This window comes from Melospiza georgiana, chromosome 18 (assembly GCF_028018845.1).
Source record: "Melospiza georgiana isolate bMelGeo1 chromosome 18, bMelGeo1.pri, whole genome shotgun sequence".
In the NCBI taxonomy this organism is placed as follows: domain Eukaryota; kingdom Metazoa; phylum Chordata; class Aves; order Passeriformes; family Passerellidae; genus Melospiza; species Melospiza georgiana.
This window is the reverse complement of record NC_080447.1, coordinates 10,630,979-10,643,657: the sequence shown is the minus strand read 5'-3', so window position 1 is coordinate 10,643,657 and position 12,679 is coordinate 10,630,979. Positions and strand designations below refer to the sequence as shown.

Here is a 12,679-nt window from a genome sequence, read left to right as displayed (position 1 = left end):
CCATAATTCAACTCTAATTTCATTCCTGCATTCTTTGACCATCACAATTTTTTCTTCTTTCTGATCCACTGGATCCACTTTGCTTTCCCCTCTGCCTATTCTACTGCATTGAGCAGAGATGTAGTAATTATGCAACAAGATTTTTCTTAAATTGCAAGGTGGAATGATTAAAATGGGTGTATGAACAGAAGAAAAATGCTCCTGATGGAACTAAAAAGTTAAGCACAGTTAGAAAGGTGCTGATGCCAAATGTATATCCAGTTGCTTGTCCATAGTGTACAGGAAATGCCAGAGCTGAAGTGCACTGTCATACAACTCAGCAACAGCAGCACTTCAAACAGTGACCAGGACACAGCATTTATATTTGCTGTCATTGTTGTTTAACAGAAAAGTATATTCCCTTTAGCCTGTCTGGGCATTTTGGTTTCTCTTAAGATGCTATTTAGAAAAGAAAAAGAAAAAGCAGAAGAAACTGATTATTCTACTGTGGGTAGGAACATGGAGGAGGTCACCATATGTGTAGGATAAATATCCTCCTATTGCAAACTTGTATCAGTCAGTCACCATCATCTGCTCTGCGGGATAAAAATGCCTCAGACACTGTGCACTCAAACATCAGAATTGCCCATCTAATTTACAGTGCTTATTGCTGTTCAGCAGGACCAGCATGAAGATTAAGGTGATTTCTTGCTTTTGTCAATTGCTCTTTCCTTTCCTTTATTTTTCTTTTTCTTCTTTTTTTTTTTTTTTTTTTTTAATAATTGAATGTTCACCTCCTCCCTATCCCCAATGTTAAAACTCTGAAGAGACATCAACGGAGTCATAGGATTCACAAAGGAACTGATTATGCTTGGGTTAGGAAATTAGATCACTCTGCAGAATTTTCAGCAGAAGCTCTCCAGTTCTGCTTTTATGTCCATCCTTCATTGATTTTGTTATACAGTATCAAAAGGGCACTGTAGGCCCCCATCTGAATCTAGTGCCAATGCACTGAACAGAAAGTCACTCTGTCCCAAGGGAGAAGAGAAGGAATGGGTACAGAGGAACAATGTGAGAAAGAGAAAGTAGCACAGGGGAGAAAAGAAAGACCAATAAATAGTTGGGGGAAAAAAATCTTTCTTTTTTTTCTGTGTATCTTCTCTTGTTTCCTTCCCACACTCGAGTTCCCCTTGTCCCCTCACCTGGGTAGTGGGTTAATCTGCTCTGCAGTGTGATGGCTTTAAACTGAAACCCAGTCCAAACCCGACTTTTCAATTTCTAAAGCTCTGGAAGGGAACAGGCAGGAGGTAAGAGCATCCCAGAGGAAGCAAGGCTTCTCTGGCAGAGCTGCTGCAGCAGCAAAGCTATTAATAAATGTTTGCAATCTTTTAATCGCTCTTCTAAATTGCCATGGTGTTCTTGCAAACCCCATAGTGTGTCAGTGCAGCTGCCTCCTCCCGCTGCCTCCCCGTGTTCGTGCATGTGAGTGAGGGGGAACATCAGGAACATGCTCAGATCCAAGGGCTGCTGCAGCATTAGAGAAAATGATTTTGACAAGTGCCTATTTAAATCTTCCCTGTTCCAAAGGAAGCAGCCCTATTAGTTACATCTATGAACTGTATTTGCACCTGGTTTTCCTTCTCCAGCAAGTCCCACCTCCTCGATTAAGACACTAAACTTTTTTTTATTAAAATATCACATGTGATCAGTCAGGCTTGGGACCTGCCACCCAAGATGCCACATCTTGTGATGTGATAGCACTGCAGTCTCAGTCACCAAGCAATCACTCTGGCTTAAGCAAAGATATTCTTGGCCACGGAATATTTTTGTACACTTTATGTGACCCACTATGGAGCCGATAGTCACCAGGGTACAACACAAACACATATTGCTCTTCAGGCTTTTCTACAGGGTCAATTAGTCAGGATGTAAGTGGACTGGAGAGCTGTGATCCTATTTATGGTGAGAGATAACATTTCAGGATGAAAAGGATTAATACTTTTAAATAAATTGTCTATTTGCCTCTTCATGTTTCTAAAGCGTGTCCATTATTGTCAAAACTAGGATATAGCAGACAAAGCTACCTTCTAACGTCATGGTGGAGATCAGCTTAATCCTTTCTCTGTTCCCTCCCCCAGCTCAAACTCTCATCTTCATCCTAATTATAATAGCATTTGAAATTATCATGGTTTAAAAAAAGATGCCAGCTTATATAATATTCTTATTGCTTATTAATGATTTCAGAAGGGAGAGCAAGTTGCCTTGCATTCTGGGAATTATGCAAACCAAGGCTCAGCCATACCTTGTTGGACTCCACCAGTTTCTTATTTGGAAGCCTGATGCATGAGGATTACCATGTAATAACAGATGTTAAGGCTCTCAGTGAATGACAGGCCTGCTGCACATACTTGAACAAGAAGACATGACAGGCGTCACATTTCACAGTGATTAGCCTTGGGCACTTTTCAAAGGCAGAAGACTCGAGGCAAAGTGACTTTAAGCGCCCTGCGAGTGTGATAATCCCCTGAGCACAGCCTGAGGAGTTTGATTGCTGTTCGGCATGGGAGCTCATGAATAATGATACAGACAACAGCAGAGAACAGCAGACTGCAACACTGACACGGTTACTGGCAGCCACAGAGAGAGAGAGGCCTGCTTGCATTTGGAGTTCTTAAGTCCATTACTTAATCTGAAGTTACTCAGACCCTGTCCTCAAAACATCACCTCCTCTATACAGCTGCAATGTGTGAAAGGCACCAAAGAACTGAGCTCGAGATTCAGTACCTGTCCTTCAATTTCCTGTCTTTGTCACTGTGGTAGATTTCTGTTGGAGAATATGGGGTGGAGTAGGAGGGAACATTAAGGGGAGCAGGAGCTCTGTATCCATGTTATAAATTGCTGCAATTTTATTTAAAAACGAGCTTCAATATAAGATGACACCATCCGTCTCTGATACTAAGAGACTATTAAAAGACTAATGAAGTTGCTTGCCCCCACACTTACAGAGAAAGACCTGCAACCTGCAAGTCCCAAAAATAAAAGAGCTTAGTATGTATAATTTAAGTAAATTAATTAAATAAAATCATTCTAAAATGATTTTGTTACTGTCTGTGATCTGACTCACAGGTGCTGATCTTACAATTCTGGGTAACATTATTATAATAGAGAAACAACAGAGAGTACATACTCTTTTTCAAGCAATAAGTTCATCAGTGTAGCAATATACATAAAATGTTGAGAGCTGAAGTTGAATGTATATTTTATTGGAATGTAATAAATACTCAAAATCATCATTGCATGCTTTTTAAAAATCCTACATCTTATAAAACAAGACTTAATACTACTCATCAATTTAATAGCTGTCCCTCTGTGTGCCACAAACAAAGCTAAGAAAATTTTTGGTTTGGCCAAGTGGTTGGGGTAGGAACAGGGAAGTAGAAGAGACAGAACGAGTTAAAAGAACCAATGCATCTTCTGGAGACAAACTGTCACGTTCAGAGAATTTCCTATGCCAACATCTTCAGAAATAAATGGGGATGTCCTGCAGACAGTTCTGCACATTAAATTGCAATGCTGTGAGTGTGGTGCTATTCCATCAGCAGGGTCCCTCCCTGCACTTACCCTGAAAATGGTGTCCCTACAGTGCCAGTTTTGGTCTTGGCAAAGAGAAGCCACACTGCAAAACCACTGGCTTCAACAGGATAAAAGTCTTCCTACTTCTACAATCCTACACAGAGGGAAAAAAACCCCACATTTAACTGGTTCCAGCTCAGCTTCTTGACCTGTAAGCAGGTTCTGGTTTTAAGTTACACACAGTCCACAACAATTCCTGCTGTGTCTCACATTCTGTCTCTACACCACCTTGTGCCCTGCTGGCTCCAAGAGTGGCTCTTGGCTTGGCACGGCCATGTGGGCAGCCCAGGGTGCTGACACACAACAAGCATATGCTGAAATGTGGGGGAAAGTGAGCTCCCTTAGGAAAGATGGAAAATGAAACCAGATGCCACCAATACTGAGAGAGAGAAGAAACCAGATATGATCCTTTCGATGACTTGATGGAAGCTGCTCATGTTCAGAGACAGTAGGACCAAATTCAGCTCTAATTAAGTCACTAATGTTACAGGGGGATAAACATGATCTTTTATGCATCACAGGTATGAAAGAGGAACACAGAAGGTCACACAGAAACAACTCCTTGAGTTCTAGCATGAACACTGTGGAATTTTACTGAGGAGGCCTGAGGGATGTACCCTGGGTCAATTCCCCTCAGTCATCTCACTGTGGCAGATGCTTCAAGCACTGGAAAAGGTTCTTATGTGCATCACCAGGAGTTCCAGCTTGGAACCAACCAGCAGCAGGCAGAAGGCATCTCAAATGCAGCTCAATCCCCCGTGCCCTCCAGGTAACTGGTGGCAGCAGCTTTGAAATCCAGCAAGATTTTTTTGTTTGTTTGCTTCGGTCTTCATGGTGCATATAGCTAAAAAAGTGGCAAATATTGACACTCTGACTCAGATGCAAGCACATCTTTAGAAAAAAATTGGAAAAAAATAATTTAAAAAAAGCCCTAGTAACCTTCCCAAAATAGACCAGATGCTCCCAGTGCTTTTTGTCTTCTCTGATCTGTAACAGCCATTGCCTCTGGAAATCTGGTCTTTGTGAGCACCCCCAGTCAGCACAGCAGAAACAAAATCACTCTTGATTCTCCCCACCAAATCACACCACACAGTACACCCTGCTCTGCTTTTGAGGGGCTTTCACCTGCTGTGCTGGGCTGTGGGGTGCTGCAGCTAAAACTGGAGCTAGGCAAGAACAGACGGGTGGGGAGGTCTCTGTCAGAGCGGGTCAGGCAAAGAGCTGAGAGCCGTGTGCCCCAGCCAGGCAGTGAGTGACACACTCCTTGCACCAAGCTGACAGCAGCACAAGCTGAGACCCTGCAGCTGCCAAGGGGGGCCCTGGCTGTACCCAGCGAGCAGCTCCAGCACAGCCCCCTGCCCCCTGCACGTGCAGAGCCCGGCAGCAGGCACATGTTATGTGAGCTTGCTCCAGGATGCCTGTCCTGGCACCTCAGCACTGAGGGATGGATACATTGCAAGTGTCTTTCATTGCCTCCCTCATCAGGAGAGCAGTGCTCTGTGGAAGGCTCTGATCCCACGCTGCTCCAAGGCTGCTGGAGTTAAACATAAAGCCATGGAAAGAAAGGATTATTCAATATGCAGCAACATAAGCAGATACATCTTACTGTAAAATAGGGCCTTGGCTTAATCTGCTCATGGGAATTCAGGGGAAAGGAGAAGCAGAGAGCAAAGATCTGCAAGATGACAGCAGCACCAGAGAGATCATTTTTGTTTCAGTGGCCCCTACACCAAGGCTGTGTTTATGCCATACAAGTTTCTGTTATCTCATTTATTATATTGCCATAGTGCATAATAACTCAATAATTTATTTGTAGCACTCCTTGAAACAGATAAATGTCATTATCCTCATTTTGCCAATGTGAAACTCAGGCATGGAGAGCTTAAAGCCCCGATTTTTATGCATAGGAAGGTGCCCAGCTCCTCCTGTAATTAAAGGAAGTTATATACCCACATATTTTGGCAACAGAAATCAGTGGGGATGTCAGGAATTTCAGGCTGCACACAAACCTATCCACTAATCTTATGTAATTGAAAGTGCTCAGCTCTTGTAAAAATTCCAATTTTTCTTTTCTTTTTCAGCTAAATTCAAATATCTCAACACAGTCTCCACTCTGTCAGACACCTCTGCTGTCCAAGATGTACTGGTTACTAAAGAGTCATGGGTGGGTTTTTTCTTTTTTTCATAAGCTTCCTTCCCAGATAAGCAATCTCTCACTTTGTTGAGGCTGTTTGTTGTTTTCTAATACTTTCCCTTTGGTGGTTATTCCACAGATTTGTGGAAATTTACAGAGGAAAAGTCTTACAGCATCCTCAATAACAACCACCCCTTCAAATTGCACCTCCTGTTTCAGTGCATTCAGCACAGAACAAAACACGAGTCCTGCCTTGCAGGCTGCTCTGAGATCTGCTGTGTCTGAAAATCCTGGTTCAGGTGTGGGCTGGGAAGTGAGTAAGACTCTCTGAGACCGTTCTTAAGTTTATGGCAGTCTTTGCCACAACATTATGGAATGTTGTAAGACTCCCTATAGGCAGCAATAAGTTAAAATCCTTCTAAAGCTACTGGGTTCTTTCTGAAGGAGCAATTTTTCAATTACACATAATTAATAGTAATTACCCTTTATCTTCAGAGACCAGAACAAAGAATAATTAATCCATCTTAACATCCCCGTTAAGGAGGTGTTAAATATGGGGGTTTTACACAGCAGATTACATAGTAAGTTATCTGGTTTACAGTTGAGTCTGTGTTCCCTAATATGGAAAGGAAAGAGAAGAAAATCCTAAACAACCTGAACTAATATTCTAGTTCTTGATTAATTTAATTAACTAGTTTGGAAGCAGCTGTTAACTTCTTGCAGCAGCTTGCTGCAAATGAAGTGTGCTGCCTACAGATCTCAGCAGTTTTACCATATTTGATAAATAGTAATATTCAAGTGGACAGTTTACTTATTTTTAACATATATAAGGTATTTGAAATTATCTCCATTACAGAGCTGGAGAAAATGAAACCCAGAATTCCAGGTCCAGCTTCTCCCTTGGCACATCACCTTTTTGTACTGCTCTTCTCTCACACTGGTTTTTGCTGCACAGGGAGACTCCTGATGCTGTGCTCATGCTAGGCAGCACATGCCAAACTCACAGACACTTAATGCCCTTTATCAGATCTTAATATTTGATTTCAATCTTCCAATGTGGCTTCCAATTTCCAATATCTTAATGGAAGCTCACCTTTTAAACACATGGGGTGTCTCTCAGAGCACATCCTGTTCCTGACTATTAAAAAAAAAATCAAAGAAATGTGAATTTACTATTTTGAACTTAAGCAAGCAGTCCAAGATTGCACTGCCAGCACTGAAAGAGGCTGCAACAGAATTTGCTTCAAACACATGGTTTTGCAGGACAGTTACTCCACGTGGCAAAGATGAGGGCAGTGCTGCAGGCAGCACACAGGGCAGCTCATGGGGCAGCTCTGACAGAGCAGCAGGCTCTGACCCATGACAGCTTGGGTGTACAGAAAGCTTATGATTAATGATTACATGTTAGGGTGATAAAAAAGAGGGATAGCTCTTAGCCTTATGTGTATTGATTTGAGGGAACCTGAACTCAAAAGAGAGGAGTAGAGAGAGAAAATGAGGGGGAGTACAAAGGAAGAGACCTCAGGGAGAAGAAGATTGTCCCAAATGTTAAATGAAAGCATCTGCATGAAAAGCTCCAGGCCAGCATGCTCAGAGAATGCACTCTTCTGTCTCAGTGACCTTGTGAAGATAAACTGAACAAAAAGCTTCAGGCAACATCAGACAGGATTTAAGAAGCAGTTTTAATTTTAGCCAGATTGTTTTGTATTTTCAGCACTGAGGTTATCTGGGGATGCAATGTGCACACGGTGGAACAAAATGTAGTTGTCTCCCCCTGCTCTGCTACCACACCTGATGGCAAATTCAGTTCTGTGCTTCCAGGGAGAAGCAAAAATCATTATTTTGGCTACACAGGGAAGATATAATTGTGGTATCACAAGGACAGAGTATCACAATGCATCCTCATTTTACTCCAGAATGTATTTACTTGGCTACTTCATGCACAAGCAACATACCAGACCTATACTCCAGCACAGTATGTGCTGATGTGCCAGTTCTTTCTACTCACTTTATGCCCTTGATCCCTATCTCCAGACTGACAGCTATTTACCATGAAGAACCTGTTTATTCCCACTGTACCTTAGCTTCCACATCTATAAAATGGATGCATTCTACTGAAAAAGAGTGCAAGGATTCACTAAAATATGTGTGTCTGTGTGTTATGGAATACATTTACTAATAATTTTAATTACAGCAAACACATACAAACCCTAGGAGCTGGCTGCACACAAGAAAACATGCATTCATCACAGTCTACTGCAGATTATTAGCACAATTAATTCCATACAAATGTATTCTGACCTGCCACCAGGAGATACAGATGGTGTGTAAATCCAAGGTGAGGATCTAAACCTTCAAGCCTGTAGTAAAATGTCAAATAATGAACCAAAATGGTAATAAAACCAACCCAGACTGATTGGTACTAGCTCCTCTGCAGGCACACTACCACAAACAGGAAACAGCAGTTGGGAAAAGGAGACCTCACATTCCTCCTGCACCTCCCCAGCACCACCACTTCATCGGACAGTCACTGATGAACATTTACACTGATGGAGAATCTTCTATCAAAGGTTCTTAAACTGCTTTACAAATTGTCTCTAATGTGTATAGACAGTGCATGTTATTTCCCCTGTCCTTGCATGCTCTGTCCTCCATAACCCCTATTTGATAAGATATCCCAAGGCCATTTTCTCTCCCAGTCTGCAGGAGAGACATCCAGCCTCTCTCTTGGCAGGTCTCTTGACCCACTCTTCCATTTAAATAGCATTTTCTTATTTTTTTCTCTCAGATCTTTTCTTAGGAGACAGTTCTTTCCCACCTCAAGTGTATAACTCACCATCACTTGCAACAGTTCCTTGAATCCTGCCACTGGAATCCACACAGCAGAGCTGGCAGAGGATGAGAGTGAGGAGATGGGAAAACAAACGTGAAGATGTTGTAACCTTTCAGTGCTGTGCTGTCAGCTCAGCACATCAGGATGCCTGACTGCACTTGCACACCTTATACTAACACAGACAGCGACTGTGCAGGGAGCTGTGGCCACCCAGGTGTGCTCTGGGCATCCTCCAAACAACAACAGGGAGCTAAGGCAATACCCTGGGTGAAACAGCACAGGGTTATCTCACAGCTCTGCTCTCTGCACCATGTCTCTCCTCATCAGCCTTGTGGAGCGAAAGCAGGGGCTGTGCTGTACACAGGCCCAGCCTGCAGCATGCACAGTGCACATGTCCTATTGGATTACAGGGCACAGTGCACTCACATGCTCTGCTTGTCAGAGCCCAGCGTGCCTCTGCAAGGAAGAAATAAAGGAGGGGATGGATAAAAGCAACCTGAGCAGCACAGGGCAACCCGAGCCCTGTCGGAAGGCAGGATGGGGGATGCCACCACAAGCACAGGGGCAGCAGGGAAACACACTTGGAAGACACACTGCAAGCCTAAACTGGAATCTCACTCCACAAAGAAAATCAATGGGAATCTTCATAAACTTTAATATTGTTCAAAAATGTGAGACTAGCTTATCACCTAGGAGCTCATTGTATTGACAAGTGGAACAGATTACAGTTAGATCCCCATTTGGATACTAAAACACAGAGCAATATGGCAAAGATCAATGCAATGCAGTCCTCTCATCGAGAAAATGCTTCTATCTGCATTAGCTTCAAAACGGCCCCCAGTCCCTTTGATCCTGGCCCAAGAGAAAAGGTCTCTTAGAAGTCCATGCTGGGCTTCGTGCATTTTTCTCCCCAGGCAACTCACATTTTGCAGCTCTTAGAAAAAAACACGACCCAAAAACATGATCACAGGTGAAGGAGAGGAGTTAATAGCCAAGGGGAGAGAGCAGCAGAACAGGCATCTGTTTCAGAGGGCAGAAGTTTATCACCCAGGACAGGATTTCCACTGGCTTTATCATTGTTTTCTGTGTCTAGAATGAAGGTCATTAAAGATGTTTCCACTCTGAATTAGCAATGAGTTCCCACTTAATCTATACTGTCTCAGCACTCCTATGTGACTTGGCTCCAAGAACCTCGCCGAAATGCTTTCTCCCATCTCACATTCAGATATCTACCTCACATCTTTTCCCTTATTCCTCTCATTCCCTTCTCCTCAGTTAATTCTCCTACCAGATCTTTTCAATGAGCCCTCACTGCTTCCTCTACAGTGTCACACATCACAGCTTGGGACACCACTACAGAAATAATTATAGGAAGTAGCTCTGTTCCACAATTTTCTTAGCTTTTATAATTAATTAGCACATATCCCCAAATCCCCAATACCTGGAGCCTGAGGAGCTACAAATACTGGAGCAGTTTTCTGAGGGTAGCAAAGACAGAGCCCTTCCAGAAGCCCCGCGGAGGCTCTGGACGCTCTGCTGAGGCCTCCGAGGGGCCGCTACTCGCCCGCCTCCTCCGGACCTCCCGCGGCTCCCATCGCACGGATACGTCCCGTCTCCCTCATTCAGACTTTTTAGGCACAAGACAAGGGGGGATTTGGCCAGGGCGGGTCGGTGCAGCGCAGCGAAAGGGACTGAAGATAAGCATCGGACCCTCGGCAGCCGCCGCGCTCCCTCAGCCGCCCTCAGCCGCCCCCTCAGGCCGGCCCGCGCGCCGCGCGCGCCCCCTGGCGGAGGGCGGGAGGGACGGCGGGACCCGGCGGGTGCGGGAACGGGGCGGGCAGCGGGACCGGGGAGCAGCGTACCCCCGGATTCGGCACTGCTGACATCGCGCCTCAAGGGCTCTGTGCAGTTCGGGGCCCCCCAGTTCAGGAAGGATGTTGAGGTGTGATATACCCCAGCCAGAGCATGCCAGGATTTCCTCCACTAACAGTGCAGTGTGTCCAGAGGAGGCTGCGGAGCTGGGAAAGAAAGGGTCTGGAGCGTATGTGTATGTGAAGACAGACTGAGGGAGTTTGGGCTCAGGAGGGACCTTATCGCTCTCTACAAGTACCTGAAAGGGAACCGGAGTCCGTAGAGATCGGGCTTTTCCCCCAGGCAACAAGCGACCGGACAAGAGGACACAGTGTTAAGCTGCCCCAAGGGAATTTTAGGTTGGTCGTGAGGAGGAACTTCTTCACAGAAAGTGTAATCAGACATAGGAATGGGCTACCCAGGGTGATGGAGGTGTTTAAGGAAAGACCGGATGTGGTCTGGCTAACACGGTGGTGACAGGTCACAGCACGGGCACGGTGACCTCAGGCCATTTCCACCCTCAGCGGTTCTGGCTCCGCGACCCGCGGGCAGCTCGCAGCAGCACCGCGCACGCGCAGCCCATGCAGGAAGGCGGGGCCAGGCTGTCCTCCCCTTGTCCCCGCCCCTGCACGCCGCCCATTGGCTACAGTGCGCGGAGGTGCCTCCCCATTGGTCGGGCCTGCCGTCCGTCCGCGCCGCGCGCCGCCGCCGCCGCCATGGTGCGCTTCAAGAACAGGTGAGGCGGGCGGGAGGCGCTGCCGTGTCCGGCCGGTGCCGCGCCGCTCACGCCGCGCTGTCCCGCAGGTACGTGCTCTGCGAGGTGATCTCGGAGGACCCGCGGTGCCGGCAGTGCATCGAGGACCGCGTGCTGGGCCTCGCCGTCAGAGACGCCATCACACGGGTGCACGGGGATTACGGCCTGGCGTGCTGCTCCATCTCCTTCACAGGTGCGGGGGATACGGGCGGCCCCGGGGCGCGGGTCCCGCCGGCTCCGCTCACCGTGCGTGTGTCCCGCAGTGAAGTACCTGAACGCCTACACCGGGACGGTGCTGCTGCGCTGCCGCAAGGACTCGTACCGGCTGCTGTGCTCCGCGCTGCCCTTCGTGCGGCACCTGGAGAGCCGCGGGCAGCGCTACCCCTGCTCCCTCAACACCCTGCACGTCGGAGGTCAGCAGCGCCCGGGCGCGGGGGGAGGACGGAGCTTTAATCACACCGGCCACGATGCTGCTCTGGGTGCGACAGCTGTGTTAATAACATCTGCTTTCAGCAGATCCAAATAAGAAACAGGCACCAGCAGTTCTTTTTTTTTTGAAAGCCTCGTTAACTTTGCTTGAAGCTTCATTATATTTATCTCAAAACCAGAGCAGCAAATACAACGTTACATAATTTAAAAAATATTTTCAAAGTACAGTATCTTCTGTATTTTGAAAATTAACCCCCAGGGGAATTAACAGGCACTGCATGTTTGAAATTATTACTCCACCATTTAACCTCAGCAGTGCAGAAGTCTGCAGCCCCCTCGTAGCATTTACAATAACCTTGTTTCCTGGGGCATTTATCACTTGATACAATGCTCTTTGTGAAATACACATGCAGCTCTGAAGCATTTGGTTGTGTAGATTGTTAGATGCTGTTCTTGTGACTTCTACAGGTACCATAAGAACATGTCAGAAATTCCTGATTCAGTATAACAGAACACAGCTGCTGAGGTTGTTGCAAAACTGTACAAATGAAGGTGAGTTTCTCCAGCCACTTTCCTAAAAATGTAGCCTCAGTTCCTGGGGTTTTTGTAGGATATGCTGGGCTCCTTCTGAATTCTTGGCCTGAGAAATGTTTCTGTCTTTAGAAGTGGAGGACAGTCCAGTGTATGTGAAGAGATCAAGTAATAACTGTCTGTTGCTTTCTTTATTGCAGAGGAAAGACAGTGTATACAGAAGTCCTTGTTGAGCTGTTCCCTTACAGAAGAGCAGTCTGAAAGTGGAGATGAGGAGGATGATGATGGCACAGAGACAGACTGAATGTCACTTATTACTGTTCACCTCTATTCTGTGCTTGTTTACTCAAGATGTGACTGGTTATCTTCAGTGTTAAGCGGTGCAGGGGACTGGAAAAGCATTTTTTCATATTTAGACTTCATTCCCCATTCCAAACGTTTTTAAATTTACAAAAAAAATAAAACATTATTTCACTAAAGTAGGTTAGTTGCCTGTTTCACTCAGGAGTCAAAACCACTTGCACTCCTCAGGAGT

The 12,679-nt window shown here is 45.6% G+C and overlaps 1 protein-coding gene across 2 annotated transcripts; it reads left to right on the top strand.

The window, feature by feature from the left end:
* The first annotated feature begins 11,112 nt into the window (after nt 1-11,112).
* POP5 (POP5 homolog, ribonuclease P/MRP subunit) lies at nt 11,113-12,623 on the top strand. Of its 2 annotated transcripts, none has more exons than XM_058036746.1 (5): nt 11,113-11,166; nt 11,235-11,377; nt 11,448-11,597; nt 12,082-12,165; nt 12,345-12,623. In XM_058036746.1, the coding sequence occupies exons 1-5, from the start codon at nt 11,147-11,149 to the stop codon at nt 12,446-12,448; spliced, it is 501 nt and encodes a 166-aa protein (XP_057892729.1). In that variant the 5' UTR covers nt 11,113-11,146; the 3' UTR covers nt 12,449-12,623. The 2 variants fall into 2 exon arrangements, with proteins under 2 accessions (XP_057892729.1, XP_057892728.1); XM_058036745.1 differs by having other exon boundaries at nt 11,448-11,663.
* The last annotated feature ends 56 nt before the right edge of the window (nt 12,624-12,679 follow it).

Coding starts and splice junctions, on each gene's coding strand:
- POP5 (XM_058036745.1), top strand. CDS start 11,147: ATGGTGCGCTTCAAGAACAG. Junction 11,664..12,081: donor CGGCCACGATGCTGCTCTGG/GTGCGACAGCTG, acceptor TGACTTCTACAG/GTACCATAAGAACATGTCAG. Junction 12,166..12,344: donor GCAAAACTGTACAAATGAAG/GTGAGTTTCTCC, acceptor TCTTTATTGCAG/AGGAAAGACAGTGTATACAG.